At 43.6% G+C, this 19,649-nt stretch overlaps 1 protein-coding gene across 7 annotated transcripts in view; it reads right to left on the bottom strand.

Annotated features, from left to right (window-relative positions):
* Rnf216 (ring finger protein 216) overlaps positions 1–19,649 on the bottom strand; it is a 150,939-nt gene that overhangs the window by 52,338 nt on the left and 78,952 nt on the right. For 6 of the 7 annotated variants that reach the window (XR_005089848.1, XM_028862593.2, XM_028862592.2 and 3 more), the window contains one exon: positions 5,138–5,235. Coding sequence is in view for 6 of the 7 variants with exons in the window: in XM_028862593.2 (XP_028718426.1) it covers positions 5,138–5,235 (98 nt within the window). In the remaining variant the exon portion in view is untranslated. Of the gene's footprint in view, positions 1–5,137; positions 5,236–12,499; positions 12,868–19,649 lie in introns of those variants that run through there. The other variant, XM_037198430.1, reaches the window with a different exon arrangement.

Below are 19,649 nucleotides of genomic sequence, written 5' to 3'. Positions count from 1 at the left end.
GTTCATTGTATAATATGGAATACTTGAGGTTCTATTATAGAATACTGTCCTTTGCTAGGCATGGTGATGTACACCTTTAAATCCAGTGCTCTGGAGGCAGAGGCGGGCTGATGCACATAGAAAGTTCCAGGAAAGCCAGGGATGTCTTACCATCCCCACCCCCCCTAAAAAAAAAAAAAAAGAAAGAAAGCTGTCCTCTGAGCATAGCAGCTGTCACTATTTTCATCTGGTAGCTATGAATACCCACAGAGGATGTTAACCCAGATTTCAGCTCCCCTCCCTCTACCTTTCTCTAATCTCTATGTAATTCTGCCCACACTGCAAATAGTCTCCAAGTCTTGGGAGGTGTAAGAGTATACAGGAACCAGGTGTGGTGGCACACATCTTTAATTCCAGCCCAGGGGACGAAGAAGCAGGAGGATCTCTGCGAGTTTAAGGTTGGCCAGGGCTATATAGAGAGAACTTGTCTCATAAAACAAAATAGAAAAAGTATACAGAGGAGAGAAGCCTAACTGAAGGGATGGAATTCACTTATGCAGCTGTAGGAAGTAGCTTCTCAGGTGAGACTTTTGGTGGGATGGCTGTTTTGGGATTACCCCTGTGTATAAGCAAGCCCAATAAATTTATTTGTTTCCTAAGTTGGTCCTTTCTAGGGTGAGTAGATGTTTACTCCCATATCTCCAGGAAAAGCTCACAAGACAACTTATTTATTCTTTTTGAGAATGTTTTTCTGTGTAGTTCTAGCTGCATCTTACTCTCTAGACCAAGCTGCCCCAGAACTCACTGAGATCCTCTAGCTTCTGCCTCCTGAGTGCTGGGATTAACAGTATGTACCACACAACTTCTGGTCTTGTTGCTTTCACTTCTCGCATGCTGGGACTATGGGTGTAGGCCACCCTGCCTAGCTCTTTTTTAACCCTAGCCTATTTTCTACTATAGCTACTCACCATGTAGCCATCAACTCCAAGGTGTCTGGACCTAACAATGTTGTTTAGGAGCATCTGATGGTGGGCCAGATGGACACTAAATAGCTCAGCTCCTCTGGGAAATCTGCTCACTCCTAAAGCCACCTGACAATGACACTTCAGACCTGACTCTAAGCCAGGACATATAAGGAGAGAAGAAGTTTGATAAGACCGTGAGAAAGCAGTCAATGTCAGAAGGTATTTTGCAGGCCAATCGTCTTTGTCAGAAGTCACCAACATGGTATGCTGTGCCAGCACTGGGAAGGCAGAGATGGGAAGACTGTGGGTCTGGGGCCAGAGGGGCTCTGTGGTGAGCTCATGGGAAAAGCAGACCTTCTACGGACCAGATCTGTTGGGGGACCTCTATCTGGCAAGAGACATCACGGACTTACTGCCAAATTTTGTTAATGATGACAGGGGCAAAAGCTAAAAGCTAAGTACTTAGGGCTGAAACACATGATTCCAAGGACAGATTTACTTGAAAATACACAGGGCTTTAAACAAGCACAACAGACAGACAAAGCAAGTATGGCAAAATGCCGATAACCACTGGGTGTTTATTCACTAGTATTTCTACTGTGGACACCTGAAATTTGTGTTGCTGAGTATCCCACTAAGCCTCACATATCTAAGCAGAGCTGCACCACCAGTTGGATGCTTAAATATTTTCTTAAGATAGAGAAAGTGAATTTTTAAAAAAGCAGATAGGGCTGGAAAGATGGTTCGGTGGTTAGGAGCACTTGTTACTGCAGAGGATACTGGGTTTGATTTCTAGCACCTACATTTTGATTCACAACCATCCAAAATTCCAGTTCTAGGAGATCCAAAGCCCTCTCATGACTTTCTTGGGTAGCAGGCATGCACAGGTGCACACATACACACACACACACACACACACACACACACACACACACACACACACACAGGTAAATATCTATACATATAAAAAACATTAAAAAAAAGCTACCATAGCTTTCATCATTACAAAGTTAAGGTGTATTTTACTCCGATTCACACTGCTCTAACAAACTACCTGGGTCTAGGCAATTACTAACTAAAAAAGTTTATTTAGTTCATAGTTCCAAAAGTTCAAGAACAAAATGACATCTACTGAGTTGTGGTGACAATCTTGAGGTGAATGAATGACTCATAGTAGGGAAACACTCAGTAGAGATCACGTTTATTTCTCATCTTCAGTCTACATAGGCCTGGTCTTGAATTTGTCATTTTCTTTGCCTCTGTCTCCCTATGGCTGGGATAACAGGTATGCACCACCATGCAGGGCTTTTTCTTTTTTTTCTTTTTGGTAAATTTGCAGTTTTGTGAGACTGTCTTCTCACTATACAGCCAAGGCTAGTTTTGACCTCTAGGCAGGTCCTCCTGCTTTTCCCTGCATATAATAGCAAGTACTCTGAGCCACATTCCCCAGCCTCAGTTTCAGCTTACTGCCTTTTTTGGGGGGTGGGGTGGGTTTGAGACAGGGTTTTTCTGTATAGCCCTGGCTGTCCTGGAACTCAAGAGATTCACCTGCCTCTGCTTCCTGAGGGCTGAGATTAAAGGTGTGTGCCTCTACCACCTGGCAAACTTACTCTTTTTAAACAGTCTGTTCTAATGGGATGACTTTGGTTCTGTGAGAGAAACATTAATCTTGTCCAAGGGTAGTGCCCCCTTCCCCCAAGACAGGGTTTCTCTGTGTAGCCTTCACTGTCCTGGAACTTGCTCTGTGGACCAGGCTGGCCTTGAACTCAAAGATCTGCTTGTCTCTGCTTGTGCTGGGATTAAAGGTATACACCATCCCAAGAGTTCCCACTTCTTAAAGGTCCTGCTACCTCAACATTAGGGGCAAAACTTCTAGTACATGAATCTTTAAGAGAAACACTCAATTATACCCAAAGCCAAATGTAAGTTCTACACCTAGCCTTCTACACAGTTTTGCTGTGTGTGTGTGTGTGTGTGTGTGTGTGTGTGTGTGTGTGTGTGTGTGTGTATGTGTCTATATTTTTGAAACAGGGTCTTACTCAGTAACCTAGTGTAGACTCAAACTACCCTTCCAGCCTTAGGCTCCTAAGTGCTGGGATTATAGGCCTGTGCCACCATACCCAGGTCAGAATAGTGTCTTGCCAGGGTACCCAGACCTCATAGCATTTCCCTGTGTACACCTTGAGCTTTCTTATTTTTGCTACTTGGCAACAAGCAGGATCCCCCAGGTCATTGGAGGCACAGAAGAATGGGCCTAGGAGAGCAGTATGTCAGGTATGCTGCAGATGCCTCATCAGGTACTGAGTAGCTGCAGCTGCTCTTCCAGATGCTATTCTTACTGCACAATAAACAGCTCCTGGCAACTGGCACATAGCTACTGATATGGAAAATGCTTTTATTCTTTTGTTCAATGCTAGAGAATAGCAGCTGACAAGGATCTTATTTGTCACCCACCAAGACAATATACCAGTCTGTGACTCAAGTGACACACAGACAGATCTGACCTGATGAATAGAAGCAGCAGGTAATCTAGAATGCACTGATATGGGACAGTGGCGTGTGCCATCTCTACAAAATTCTAGTGGTTGGGAAGCCAGGTCTGCCTCAGGACAGCCTTCCCAAAAGCAATCGGAGTGCTGTGTATCTCCACCCTCTTCCATGTACAGTGAAGCATACTGGGGAGGCACTTTTGGGTTCTAGAACTGATGTACTGGATGGTCCACTCTGATAGGTTTGTTGATCTAGAGAACTGCCAAGCTTGACAAAGTTCTGCATACTCCAAGTGTCCAGGGCTATCAGAAAAACAAAACAAAACAAAACACCCAAAAACCGAAACAGAATAGGAATGTCTACTTTAAAACAACCAGTTTCTCTAAGAAATATCCATGGCCTGCTGGCTGCATAGCTGGGCTGTTAGCGGATCAAGGTCTCCAATTCTTTGGGGGCTCCAGGGTAAGGGTTGCTCTTAGCTTTTAGAAGCTACCTCACTCCTTGGCTCAGGGCTCCTCCCTCCAGCTTTAAAGGCAGCAATGGGAGGTCAAGTCCTCATGTTTACAAAAGCCCATAATCAAAGCATCTCTTGTCTGACTACTTCCAGGAAAGGCATTCTAGTCAAGAACTCCCAATCAGAGGAGTTCACTGAGAATTTCCCCACCTCAAGGAAGGGCCTTAACTTTGAACATATTTGTAAGGTTCCTTTGTTACCTGCAAGGAGAACATCCTGGAACCTACCAAAGTTATGACATAGAGAACAACCAGAAGCCACATGCGTTCAAATCCCTGCTATGCTACTTACTACCCATGTGACAGTGGTTATGTTACATGTGTTTTCCTTGTCTCAACTGCAAAGTGAGGACAATAGGACCTATTGGTAATGCAGACCCAGAGACTGCTAACTGCCCCACTTCACCTTCTAAGCAACAAACTCCCATGCCCATTCTCCATATTTAAGCTGAAAATGAAGTCATCTACCTCCAGGCCATATACAGTGCCAGGCTGTTTCCTTGAGGACAAGCTGCCTGCCTAATAACCTATCTCCTTCCTCCTTTCCTATACACAACTACGCACAGGATACCACCACATATTGGGAGTCAGTGTGACCTAATGGGACACAGTTCACCAGCCTGGCAAAGCTGGATTCTTTATGAAAGGAACAGACTTCTGTAGCACTTAAGTGACTGCATTTTCATATGTTAACATTTAGAAATTTGAGGGAGGGATTATATGAGCAAGGTGGGGGCGGGGAGGGCTGTCAAGATTATGATGGAGAAAACCACAGAGACACCTGACCCAAGCTAGTGAGAACCCACCCAAACTTGGTATGCCAGACTTTGTTGACTTCCCAAGGCATGCCTTACTCTTTCTGAGGAGGGGGTGAGGTGTTGGGGGAGCAGGAGATAGGGAGGGAGGTACGTAAAATGTGGTTGGTACGTAAAATATATGAAGACCTGTTATACCTACTTACTGGATAGACAGTAAGGAGAAGTGAGTGCTTGATTTTTATCAAACATATACAAGCCAGACATTCCATAGTACCACCTGACATTTGAATAGCTATAGGTTGTAGAAACAAAGATATAGGCTCTGGGGTTAGGGTCCTGCCAGGATTCCTCTGTGCAGGGGTGGCTCAAGCTGGTACTTCCCATAGAACCCTCTGCTCCTTGCAGGGCCAGTTCAGCAATCACATTACTCACATAGATGTCCGGTACTTGATGTCATCCTTTTCTGCCAGCTCCTCACAGGTGAGGCCATTATGCTCTTTCCAGAGTCCTTGACACTTCCTACAGGTCTCCTGAGGATTGAAGACATATAAATACAGTTTCTGGTGAGTGGGTGCCATACAAGTGTCTGTTTACAAAAATGTCTATGAAATGCGCTTTTTGGGACCCTGAGTCTCTGAGAGCTGCTGTCTCAATGAGCAAGGCTGCTTCTAAAGACAGAGCAGCAGCAGAAGAGAGAAGTATCAGAGTTACATGGTAGCAACTGCCTTGGGAGTATCTACATTTTGGAGGTGGAAGCAGGAAGATGGAATCAGCTGGTGGTGGGGCAGAGTGGATTGAATGAAGACACAAGATTTTTCGATGTAAGCCATTTGTGTTCACCAACATCTGCCCCAAGACATGGTGTCATGTAGCCATGTTGCTTGAAATCGTGTAGCTAGGGATTACCTTGAACTGTTTTTTGGAAAAAAAAATTCCTTTACTTTTTAAATAAAAGATTTATATATTTATGTATGCATATGGATATTTTGTCTGCAAGTACACTGCATATCAGAAGAGGTTAATATATCCCATGGGACTACAGTTATAGACAGTTGTGAGCCACCATATGGGTACTGGGAATTGAACTCAGGACCTTCGAGAAGAATAGTCAGTACTCTTAACTACTGAGCCATCACTCTAGCCTCCTGTCTCGAACTTCTGATCTTCCTGTCTCTAGATTCGAGTGCTAAGATTATAGGTAGGTGGCACCACAATTGGTTATTTTGTGCTTGGGATGAAGTAAAGGGTCTTGCGCATGGTGAGCAATAACTCTACCTACTGATGTACATTTCTAGTCCTCTTTTGCACTTTTAAACTGTATATGACATATATGTGCTAATAACAGAAGTAACATTTAATTTAGGGATAAATATGATACAGAGAGTCTGGAGCATGCGCACTCTTTTTTCTCTTTGGTTTCTCTGTGTAGCTTTGGAGCTTGTCTTGGAACTCACTTTATAGACCAGGCTGGCCTTGAACTCACAGAGATCCGCCTGTCTCTACCTCTGCCTCTCGAGTGCTGGGATTAAAGGTATGGGCCACCACCGCTTGGGTGGAATGTGGTTCAAAGGATTCAATCAATGGTATGGGGGTATAGATGAGTTCATGGGATAGTACACATGTCAGTGTCATTGCTTCCAAGGGACATAGATGTTTTCTCTCTCCACTGCTTGCATTCCAGAGCTACATCAGTACTGTATATAATTAGTTTCCAACAAAATCTGCAGTTGTACAGAACTGTTATTTTTCTTTGAACTTTAGTTATTTTTTTGCTCATTTATTTATTCACTTATCTATTTATCTATCTAAATATCTAAATTTTATGTATGAGTGCTCTGCATGTATACCTGCACACTAGAAGAGGGCATCAGATCCCACTATAGATGGTTGTGAGACACCATGTGGTTACTGGGAATTGAACTCAGGACCTCTGGAAGAGCAGTCAGTGCTTTTAACTGCTGAGCCATCTCTCCAGCCCCTAAGACAGAATGGTTCTTAAAAGATCTTGTGTGACTAGGCATGGTGGCATACGCCTTTCATCTCAGTACTCCAGGGAGAGGCAAGTAGATCTCTATGAATTCAAGGCCATAGTCTACATAGTTCCAGGACAGCCAGGGCTACATAGAAAAAACCTGTCTCAAAAAAGAAAAAGAAAAAAAAAAGACCTTGGTACTATTCCAGGAAAGTGGCATAAACAACAGCTGGAAAACAGATGAGCTTGTGTTTGGATCCTGTCCTTCTCCTAAACAAAAACAACAAAACCACCCACTAGAAACAACAGCTTGAAAACAATACATAGCAGAAAGGCAGTACTTGTGAGTGTTCCTGGTGAGTCAGACCTTAATTCATGGCCTGTCTTGTGAAGTGAAGAAACCCTATTCTCCAGGTAACACCCAAGGCCACAAAATAGCCTGTCCACACTGGAGTCTATGGTTCATGAGAGTCAAAGGGAAGTCCTCTGGCTTGTATTCAATACCACAGTGGCCAGCCTGTCGGTTAAATTCCTTCATAGTAAAGGGCCCAGGGGTTCCAGAGAATAAACCTCAATTGTATTCTGAAGAGGCACTGTAGCCAGACACTGAAACCCACAATTAAAATAAGGGGAGCACAGAGTAGGCTGGGCAGAGTTATCACATGGAACTCTCTGCATCATCTCTTCCCAGCCAGGCCTGAGCTTTCCAGCCCATCCCTTTCCTGGTGACTTCAGCATAGGAGGAAGAGAGGGGACACAGGTGCTGGCTAACCTAGGCAACTCATTAAAGGAGCTGCTACCAGCTGCTGCTCATTAGGAGCCTGCTGCCTAAGTCTTATGGGGCCTATGGGGCCCATGGGTCCTTGAAATGCTAAGATATCTTGCAATATAGAAAAAACAGGTGGCTGGGGAGATGGCTCAGTTGGTAAAGTGTTTGCACTGCAAGAATTAGGATCTGAGTTCAATCCCCAGAACCCACATAAAAAAAGCCAGACATCGTAGAGAGTACTTGTAATCTTAGTTCTGGGGAGGAAGGGCAGGTTGATCCCAGAGACCTTATGGCCAGCTAGCCTACGCTATCTGAGTGTTTAATGAGCAAAGCAGATTAGAGTCTGTTTTGGCTGAGGAGGCCTACCTAGGTAGGATGACTGTTAAATTCAAAGCCAGGATAAGATAAATAGTGAGTTCAAGGGCAAAATATGCACTACATAGCAAGTTTCTGTCCCTCAAACAACATCAAAAGATGTTTAGTTTTAGATGACTCTATGAGAGAGCTGAAATTTCTTCTCAGAAACACAGCTTCCTCAAAAATCATCAAATGTCACTGTACCATCATCTCACCCACAGCCTAGCATTTTACAAGGGTCTGTTTGGTCTGCAGAGGCTGCAGCAGGCCCACCAACCACTCTTTCCAGGCCATTGTGGCTGCTTGTATTCTAGGCATTCAGATTCTACTACCCTATCTTCGAGTCTCAGAGTCAGAACACAAGACGAACTGCTCTCTTGTTTTGATAGATTCTTCCAGCTAAATCTTCCAACTTGTTCTCCACGAAATAGGAAGTTACAGACCCAGCGCTAGGGCACAAGGATGTTAGTCGACCCAAATCTAATCTGAGAAATTCCAAATTTCTGTTGTTATCCAAGGGAGACACACACACACACACACACACACCACCACCACCAAAAAAAAACAAAAAAACAAAAAACAAAAAAAAAAAACAAATAAAAAAAAAACAAAAAAAAAACAAACCCAATACCAAACCAAACCAAAAACCCAAAACAACAACAACACAAAAAACAACCTCACAACAAAAACCACCAACCCCGGTCAATTCCCTGAGGCCTCCAAGAGAAAGATGAAAACACCTGACTCCACTAATGCTTAGCTAACTCAAGGGACCACAGGAACACAGGCTTTCAGGCCACCTGTGTCCTCTAGCTATTGAAGATGCTAGTCCTCCTCACTGCCATCCCCCAAAAGCCATGTGGGTTAAAGCCAAAAGATCTAGAAAGACACTAATTAATGTCTTTTTTTTAAAAATTCATTTGTTTGAGACAGGAGAGAACTGAAGATTGTCTTCTGACTTCCATGTGTACTCCAAGGCATAAGCTCCTGCATGCACACTTGTGTACACATACACATCACCAATAATAAAAATATAAAGTGAAAATTTCACCCTATCCTTTTATATTTTTTAGGTATGTCTGCAACACAGCTAACAATAGCATAACCATATGTAGTTATAAATAAGTTCATGTTCAGGGGAGTCTTCTGCTCTACACAGTTCTGACAGAGTGCACATTCACAAAGTTGTGTGTCTGCTCCTGTTGATACCAGGTAGCCAAGGATAGGATGCAATAGGCAAAGTATTTGGCTGTAGCTATATTTCAATATACCCCACGATGGACTGAAAAAGCTGAGACCAGAGGTGGAAGATATTTAACAAGCAAGTGGAAGAGAGTTTTTGACTTGTGACACTAGCTGGGTTGAAACATATGGTGAGTGGCACAGGATGAGGGCTGGTTTGAGCCAGGGCTGAAGTTTCTACCACTTGTAAAATGTTAAGGCTGTGGCAGTGGGCAAGAGCGACTCAGTTTCTGTCTTCTTGGAACGTATGGGTTTTTATTTTTTATTTGGTTTCTTGAGACAAGGTTTCTCTGTGTAACAGCCCTGGCTGTCTTGGAAACTCACTCTGTAGACCAGACTGGCCTTGAACTAAGAGATCTGCCTCTCAAATGCTGAGATTAAGGGCGTGCATCACCATGGCCTAGCAAACTTATGTTTTGGGGAACACAGTATGCAGGATCCAGAGCTGTCATGTAGGCAGGGCATGGCACTGAAACAGCCATATCCAGTCAAGCCCAGTGGCTGGAGAGGTCTGTGGAGGATGAAATACTGAGGTTGAGCCCAAAAGGTAAACAGGAGTCGGCTAATGATAGGAAAGTGCATGCTGAGGCACGGTAGAAGAGAGGAGACAGGCTGCTGGTGCTAAGGCTACAGGAAATCAGGAGGAATGGGAAGGAAGTATGATGACTTGATGGCTGCAGTGGCAGAGGTAGTGATGGTGCCGCCTTCTGGCCTCCCCGGGCTCTAGCATGCCCATGGTGAACATAAATTCAATCCAGGTTCACATACAAACACAAACATAAATGAAAAATAATATCTTTTAAAAAGGAGGGTGGGCAGTACCCCAGATTTTTAGGAGCTAGAAATGACAGCTGCCAGGTACTGAAAATGCAAACATCCTCCAAAAGGACACCCTGTAAGGACATCTCACTGAGATTTTTTTGTTGCAAGATTTAATTTTTTTTTTCATTTTTAATTACATGTATCTGTGTCTCTATGGGCACAAACGCGGTTGCTTAAAGAAGCCAGGGGCTTCAGGTCCTGGTTGAGATGGGAATTACAGGTGGTTGTGAGATACTTGATGTGGGTGCTGAGAACCAAACTTAGGAACTTGGGTCGCCTGTAAGAGCATCAAGTGTGTTTAATTCATCTCTCTAGCACAAGTCCTCTTATTTAATTTCACAGTAACTCTGTAGGAAAACTCTGTGCCATTAGACCTATACAGGTATGTGTTTTGAAGTAAATAAGAAAGGAAACTAAGTAAGTCACATTACTTGGCCAAACCCATGGAACTATAGACACAATTCAGCCTGGCTTCAAGTAGGCTTGCTCTTTCCCCTCTGTTCCCACTGCTTCCCTGTGTGGTATTTGCTGGCAAGAACAGATCATTGTTTAGCAAAAAACTCGAGGCACAGGGCAAGAGACAAGCCGTGAAGTCCCAATGGAATCTCGTGTAAAGAGGCCACAGATGGGCAACTGGCAAGTCTGCCCAGTTGCAGCTGTGAAGGACGGTGCTTCCTGAATGGGCTTCCTGGAGAGCTGAGAATGACACAGTGAACAGCATGATGGAATGGGACCAAGTATGAGGCTACTCTTTCTTTCAGGTCATCATAGGAGCTTGCTAATCAGAGTATCCTTAAACTGGTCACGTGCAAGGAAGTGGCTGTACCTCCTACCTTCAGCCACTCTGCACATCTGGTGGGGCAACAGAAAAAAGTATGTACGAACAAAGACAGGCTCAATGTGTGCTTTCCATATTAGAGCCAAGAATCAGTCAGTCATTTCCCATTGCTGGGCAGCCCTGGATCCTTCCTGTGAATACTCATCAACCGTCTCTTCAAGTTTATCCTGCATAATGGGCCTTAACAGCTTAGATGCAAGATTGTAAAACACCGATAGCGAACTTCTGCCCTCTGGGGTTCTCCCATTGTGCTGTAAGCCTGTATTTAAGACCTCCTCCCTCCTTCAATAAATGGCATTCAGCATTAAAAAAATAAAATAAAATAAAATAAAAGACAGCCAATGGCAACCTACACATATTTCTTGGGTCTTTGGATTGCATATTGTCCTTTTCCTATATAATTTTAATAAACTCACTAACTTGGCTTCGAAAAAACAAACACAAACAAACAAAAAAAACTAAGAGTGAATAGGAAGCTAAGCGGTGGTGGCGCACGCCTTTAATCCCAGCACTCGGGAGGCAGAACCAGCCTGGTCTACAAAGCGGCTAGGACTCTGACATTAGAATTTTTTAATTTTTATGTTTTTGGGAGTCTCACTATATAGTTTATAGCCCACGATCCTCTTGTATCTGCCTCCTGAGTCCTAGGACTTTAGACATGCCCAGCTGTAGCATTTGCTGATCATTATGATTACTACTGTCACAAAATTGGGTCAAAATTCTGGTTCAGAGTGATATTCAAAATGGCAATAATTTCTGTATTGAAAGTAATGAAACATTTTTACTCGCCCATTCTTGCCTCTTCATCCAGTGCTATTGAATGTCAAGCCATCTGGCAGGGCTTCTCTCTACAAAGGGCTGAGAGGAGGGCATTATGAGGACCTCCCTTCTCCATCTCCCTCTAGGCTGATGGGCCATTATCAGGCCTTGGGGTCCTCTGAGGACTGAGCATGAGGAGGTCAGGCCAGGCATTTGGTATAGTAGCTTCCCTTTCCTTTAGACTGACAAGAAGGTCCCATACAGAGACCTTATTGTTGATCAATCCTGAGGGTACGGAAAAGTTGTTGTATACAGAGAGAATTTAAGAGGGACAGTGGTAGGATCCAGAGCTGGAGTGAGGAATCTGGAGGATCAACTGACTAGCCAGTACCTATCTATGGCTAAGACCTCTTGCCAATGCCTACATCCTCTACATCTACTAATGGCATAGCTGTTTCAATTGTCACGGCATCTGGGAAATCTTGACAACCTGGAAAAAAAACTGGTGCTCTTTCCCTGTATTCCTGGGGCACTTGGCTTATAGTATTCCTTCCCTCCACCCTTGAGACAGGGTTTCTCTGTGTAGCCCTGATTGCTTTGGAACTTGCTCTGTAGACCAGACTGGCCTCAAACTCAGATCTGCCTGCCTCTGCCTCCTGCACGCTGGGACTAAAGGTGTGCACCACGACTGCTCAGCTACATGCATGTTTTTTAGAAACGGTCTCACTGCAACCCAGGCTGGCCTTGTATCAAGCCTCAGCTTCCCAAATGCTGGGTTATATGCCCCTGGTCTTCTACCACTCATTCTAAAAAGTGTTACTTGACAATCAGATCACATCTTTCCAGGAAGCTGTGTTCTATATGCAGAGGTTTTTCAGAAACTTCAACCTGGGTGTGGCCAGCCAAGTACTATGAAATCTTACAACGATCCTTTGTTTTCTCTCTAGTCTTCTGAAGCAAAGAACTCCTGAAGGAAAATATTGCCCTTAATTTCAAAATATTATATAAACACACTAATTTTAAAGTATGTGCTGCACTATTTCTCTACAGTAAAGGAACCACTCAGCTTTACTCCCACAGGCTAGAAAGTCAAGCATTCTTTCAGGAAGATCTGGATTTTCTATCCTAATGCTGCCCTCTAGGGACAAGAGGTTGTAAGAGCACATTGGTACTACTTTGGAGACTGGACCCTTAGATATCAGAGCCACAGGGACTGGTCCTTTCTGTACAGTTGGGATCAGGGTTCTGAGATAAGTGGCTGGCAAAGTATTCCTGGCATCAAAAACAGTTCAGTTTACCTTTATCAGAGCTGACTTCAAATTAAAGCCACCAATCTCCTCCCAGAAGTTATTAAAAATCAGTCTAGTTTCTCTGAGGCCCTTTAGCAGATCATCTGTTAACACCTGGGCAAGAAGACACACAGAAACTTAGAAACAAACATCTGAGTTCCTTCTAGGAACTCCAGGTCTTGTTCTGGGGAATAAAAGAATACAATCAATCTGTGCCCACCAAGTTATACTGGAGGAGGATGGTGACATGTTAAGTAAGTGAAATACAAATACAGGGAAGACAGGAATTGTAAGTACTAAGGGGATAAATGAAGGAAGGTAGGGTACAGGGCTGACGTTTACAGACATGAGATGGGTAGCAGGGAAGGCCTATAATAAAATAAAACTGTGCAGAAGTCTCTACTCCAGAGTGCTGAGATTAAAGACATGTTCAACTACACCCAGTTTATGTGGTACTAGAGATGGGATGCAGGGCTGTGTACCTGCCAGGTGCTTACTCTACCAAATCAGCACATTTCCAGGCCCTAGGAAAGTTACTTGTGAAGAAAACATTGCTGTGTTGTAATATTATTATAAAAGAATAATATTTGAGGTCATGTGGAGTGTTTGAGGGATGTGCTGGGTACAGATAGGGTCAGTGTCCTTGGCAGGGAGAGTGGGATATACCCACTGGAACAATGGCAGACAGAAACACAATTCTTGGCTCAAATTCTGTGATCATGGATGAGTTAGGATTGCAGTAGTCATGTAAGATAAAAACCATAAATTAGAAGCAGCTTCCTAGGACCAACCACAAACTTCAACTCCAACTTACAAAAACAAAATAAAACAAAGACCTGTTAGGTAGACATCTAACTGGTATATATTTATTGATTTCTGGAAGAACATGGAATAGAACTGGTTCTTGGAAGTGGGGTAGAACATGAGCTTCTCATTTGCTCCCCTGCCTTGACCACTACACCACCACTGCATGGATCCTGCAGGTTTCCCAAGTCCCATCTTGCTTTTTCTAGTGACAGTCTTTCACTTGAAGAACTGGGCTTTGGGCAGAGGGGGAGTCAAGAAGGCCTGCCCCTGGATGAGCCTGCTGTCCTGTTACCTAACCATGACTCCCATTCAACCTTTTTTTTTTTTGAGCCTTGAGAAAATGGAATTTCTAACTTCCCCCTTTCCTTGTGTGTGTGTGTGTGTTTGTGTGTGTGTGTGTGTGTGTGTTGTGTCAATGCTCATACATGAGCATTCAGAGTTTGAAAGAAACTTTCAGGAGCTGGTCCTTGACTTCTACCTTGTTTGAGGCAGGGGCTCTTGTTTCTGCTGTGCTGTTTATCCCAGGCTAGTTACCCACTAGCTTTGAGTCTCCTGTCACCCATCTTGCAACAGGAGTGTGTAGATTACAGAAACTCACAATTGCATCCCAGTTCTCATAGGTTCCTGGGATCAAATTCAGGTCCTCAGGTTTTTGCAGCAAGTGCTTTTACCTACTGAGCCATCCTACCATCCAACTCTCCCTTTCTGTTCCCATAGACACAAACAGACAGATTATTTTATGAGACACATTTTACTGTTCCCCATTCTGGATGAAGAGACCGGAGGTAGAAATGACAAATAGGAAGTTAATTATATTTTGTAGTCATGGGCTCTAAGTCCTGGTTTCAGGTATATTTTGGGGTTGCTAACTGGAAAGCCCCACTGGTTTTCCTTCCACTTTTATTTTTGAAGTTCAAGTCCACCTATCTGTTGCCCAATCTCCCAGAAGAACAGAAACAGAATGTATGGGTGTGGGAGGAGCTCAGGCTTTAGTGATGAGACATGCTGAAGTTCAATGCCTTGGCACTGCTACCTTCTGGGCAGTGTAAGGACCAGTGAGTGTACAGCTCCTGACACTCAGTAGGCTGTCTTGATAACTGACCTCATGGATGGCCTGGCTTTGCCCCTCTGACATCTATGTCTTTACCCCTCTGACCATTCAATACCAACAACAAGCCTGATGGGCCACTAGCTTATTTTCTCTGCTTCTCTGTAGAACAAGTTTGTGTGCTGTTCTTTCTTTTGTTTTTTATTAGGTTTCTAGGGCAGATTCGGTGCTGGCATCACACACTTGAAAACCAATCCCTTTTAGTTTGGTGGGATAATATAGAGAGCATCATAAGATATTTTAACACAGGCAAGTGGCTAGAGATAGTTGGTCACCTAGTTCTCGCTACTCAGGATGAGCAGCTGTGTCTTCACATGGGGACTTGACAGAATGGTACAAAGGCCAGCTCTGTCTGAACCCACTAATCAGAATGGCACTTTGACAAGATCACTGAGTGATTTTTGACACATTGCACAGTCTGGGAAGCCCTGACTCATTTGACAGGTCTTGGTTTTGCTGATCCCTTGATACCTGTTCTGACCAGGTGAGTTCTCTAAAGATTCCATTTTTGCAGTCAGTAATCACAGCCAAGTTGTAGCTCCTCTTTTTCTTTTCAGTGTGGCTAAAGGACTAGCAGAGTTCATGCAATGTTCATGAAACTTTCACCCATTGGGCTCCAAATGAAGGCTACTGAGCTAATAGGAAGATCTTGATTTTATTATTTTTGTTGTTAAGACATATCATAACTGTGTAGTTTCTGGCTGGCTTGTTATACACTCACAGAGGTCTGTCTTCCTGGTAATGGAATCAAAAGCCACCATGTGCCACCATTCATGGGTCTGTGAGAGATCCTCTGGCCTCTGCCTCCTGAGTGCTAGGATTAAACGTGTAAGTGACCAGGCCTGGCTGTTTTTTTTTGTTGTTGTTGTTATTCTGTTTGTTTTTAAAGACAGGGTTTCTCTATTTAGCCCTGGCTGTCCAAGAACTCGCTCTGTAGATCAGGCTGTCCTTGAACTCAGAGATCTATCTGCCTCTGCTCCCAAGTGCTAAGATTAGAGGTGTATGCTACTATGTCTGGTGCTGGCTGTTTTTTAAGACAGGGTCTCATCATATTGTCCTTGAACTCATGATCTTCCTGTCTCTATCTTTCAAGTGCTAAAATAAGAGGTGTGCATTATCACACCTGGCTAAGACCCAAACTTTATATATATCAAATCCACAAAACTGTTTTTAAAAATGCATCTGGGGACATCCTTTTATATGTGATGCTGACACAGAACTGTCAGGATAGTATACACACTGTCCACATAGAGCATGTGTGTGGGCTCATGTGCACACATGGGTGGGGAGAGACACAAACAACCCACACAAAACACAAACATGCTTGCATACATCCTCTGCAGAGGATGACCCAGCTGGGCAGGTGACAGACTCCTCTGAAGCCATGAGAAGCTGCCAAGGAGAGACACTCAGAAAGCAGAAAGTATTGAACTCATGCTTGGTGAAGACATCAATCATCCTTTTGTTTCTGTGTATTTATTCTTGGATTGAAATCTATGGTATAGACATGCAGGTAGAAAGCATCCACAGCAGTATTTATCAGAGAAGAAATTGGTGCAACACTATCAGTCTTGACTCCTAAGTGACTTAATCCTTACTCCTATTCATTAGTTTCTAATGTTCAACAACTCAAGGCAACCTTGGTACAACTAACTAGTTGGGCATGGCAGCTCACACCTGTAATATCAGGACTTGGGAGGCTGAAACCAGGGGGACTGACATAAGTTCAAGGTCAGCCTGATCTACACGGTGAATTTCAGGCCAGCATGGGCTATAGATGCTATCTTAAAACAACAACAACAAAACAAAAAAACCCAGATAGGTACAACTCAGAGGGTTCAGGAGATATAGCATAGTTTCATTGTAGAGCCTTTACTCTCTCCTTTCAGCTGAGTTCTTAGTTTTACTCATAGTTCTCTCATTAGCTGGTATTGTGTGCACCTAAGAAACACGCACTATTGGTCAAATAAGGAGCCCATGTGGAGTCTTCTTCAGGGGTGAGGTCCTTGATCTGGAAGAAGACAGAGGCAGAAGACATTTCTGCCCAAGAAGGTTCAAAGTGCTGCAGACTTTTTTGCCCTCTGGGAGATGCCAGAATGGTAGCTGACTCTGGGTTTGCCAGCATCTTTGTTTTCACTCTTAATTTTTCTCTTACAGCAATGACTTAGAATAACACAGATGGACAAGAGGATAAAACATCACCAAGAACAGTGTAACTCTTGCCAAGAGCCATGACTGAGTGCTTGCTACTCAGCCCTGCTGTGTACTTGTGCAAAGGCTGAGGCACCAAGGAACACAGACAGGACATGTGCTAATTAATGCATTACTAGCCTCCTTTGGCTCAATTACAACCCCAATTATAACCACACTAGCTTTATGTTGCTTTCCCAACCACAAACAGATACACTGTTGGTTTGTAGATATTAAGGACCAAATTGTGTGTGTCCCCATCAAATTCATGTGTTGATCCTTGAGCTCAAGTACCTTACTATATGACTAAATTTGAAGACTGGGCTAAAGGCTTTAAAGAAGCACAAGGATTTAGCTCACTGTATGTGTAAGTATATGCAAGACTTTGAGTTTCACCCTCGGTCTCACATATACAAAAAGGTACAGAAGTTAAAAATGAGTCTGGCATAGTGGCCCAAATCCAATCCAGCTGTGTTCTCACAAGAAGACAAATCTGTATACACAGGAAGACACCAGGGAGGCACATGTAAGAGCAAGGACCAGCTGTTATTTAGAGGGTAGGAGTATCTCAAATTCAAGGTCAGCCTGAGCAACCCGGGGTGGGGAAAGATGGCTCAGTGGTTAAGAGCATTTGCTGTTCTTGTGAAGGACCAGACAGAATTCAGTTCCAGCAACCACACCACGTAGCTCACAACCACATGTAACTCCAGGTCCTGGTGATCTGACACCTTACTCTGGCCTCTGTGAATATCTGCATTCATGTGTACATTCTCACATACATATTTGTGATTAAAAAGAATAAAATATATATTAAAAAAAAAAAAAAGAAACCTGGCTAGAGACAGGTGTGGTGGATCATGCCTTTAATCCCAGCACTCAGGAGGCAGAAGCAGGGAGATCTCTGAGTTTGAGGTCAGTCTGGTCTACAGAGGGAGTTCCAGGACAATCTGGGCTAAACAGAGAGAAATTCTGTCGTGTCAGGGGAGGGGGACAACTTGGCTGGAGATGTAGGCGGGAGAAGAGACCATGTGAAGACAGCAAGATGGCCATCTTATTTTCAAATTAAGGAGAAAAGTTCTGGAAGAAACTAATGCTGCTGATTCCTTATCTTGGCCTTCTAGCTTTCAAAGTTTTGGAAAAGACATTATGTTAGGGCTTTGCATGGCAGCAGAAATGGTGGTAAGGTTGAGAAGCTGGTTTCCTTGCTTCATGTACTGTGTCCTCCCAGTTTGATTCATGTTGAAGATACTCTGTCAGGATTTTTGGGAATGAATGGAAAATTACTTGTAGAGACTATGATTACTAAGTTCTCTAAAACACCAAGACAGATACCAATTGTTTTTCCATTTGGATGAGTACAGCCTTTCCAGGAAGCAGCTGCCTTTAAACATGTTTGCTTGAGAGTAACCACAATCTTGACATTACAAGTCACTCTGGTCTCCACTGATGATTATAGCAAATAATCCCAGCCTACAGAATGCTAAACTGGAGGGCTGTGTCTGTTTAAGTAGAAAAAACAAGGCATCCGGACTTCAGAGTAATATTACACATTTAACAGAGTGCCTGGAATATGACAACAGAATTTTTCTAGCTGACTTACTTCAATGGGACTTGACTATGGATCATGTTCTAGGAATAGAGAAGTTTTCAGAGTTCACAGAATCCATGTTGAATTAGATCTGTAGTTATGGTACCTGGTGTGATTAACCAGACCTATTTCAGCACTTACTGAATTCAAGCAAGCCAGACACACCTGAGAAGTAGAAATTAATGGTGGTCAAGACTATTTCTGACCTTCAGCAGAATATGGTCTAAACCAAAATCTGTGAATGCAAAATGCCTGCATGGGAAGAAGCAGCAACATGAGTTGAAAATTTGTAAAACCAAGGATGTCCAGGCAGGATGTGATTCCATGTGCAATCTGGTTGCATGTGTTACAGGTAAATAAAACATCATTTATATTGCTGGTGAGGACCAAACACATTTGGTGGGGCCTAGGATACATATGTTAGAGGCCCAGATTACCATCTCTGGGTATGTGCGTTATAGACTAGGGACATTCTGACAGATCAGAAGAGCCTGTCTTTGATTGCATACATGCCGAGCTGCTAGCACATAAACTGGACTTTGCTGTGGTCCTTACCCAGCCTCAAGCCCCTCCTGCTTCTGTCCTGTTCAAGAGAATGTTCTCCTGTTCCTCTTTAATTGCTTGGCCTTTCTAGAAAGTTACTGAACCAGCCTGCACCCACAAAACACAAGTGGCAACATGTCTTCCTCATGGCTTACATCCTTGTTCATTCAAAGCAGGAACCACACAAGCCAGGAGAGGCCTGGGCACCCCCTTGATGAGTTCTTACCATTCCAAAGACATCCTGTTTCTCCTAAACAGAAACTTTGGAATTTTATTTGACCTTAAAACAAAGATAGAAGTATAAGTGTTAACAGGTGAAAATGGTAAGGCTCCAAACCAAGAGACATTTTACCATCAGAAAAGTTGTGGGACCTCCTGGCAGCAATTACAGCTGTGATCAAGGCTGAGCCATTGGTCCCTGTCTCTTGGTAGCCTCTCATCCTGTCCTGATGCACAGCTGTTTGGCTGCTACCTCCCAAGAGGCTCTTGGAACACAAAGACCACCTTTTGTGTGAACAGGCACAGCAAGGAGGGGAATCCACATACCACTAAAATGAGCATTGTGTGTGTGTGTGTGTGTGTGTGTGTGTGTGTGTGTGTGTGTGTGTGTGTGTGTGTGTGTTAGTCCCACCTGAGGTCCTATTCTGAAAGAATGGCATT

Source organism: Peromyscus leucopus, chromosome 23 (assembly GCF_004664715.2).
Source record: "Peromyscus leucopus breed LL Stock chromosome 23, UCI_PerLeu_2.1, whole genome shotgun sequence".
NCBI lineage: Eukaryota > Metazoa > Chordata > Mammalia > Rodentia > Cricetidae > Peromyscus > Peromyscus leucopus.
This window is presented reverse-complemented; position numbering and strand designations above follow the sequence as displayed.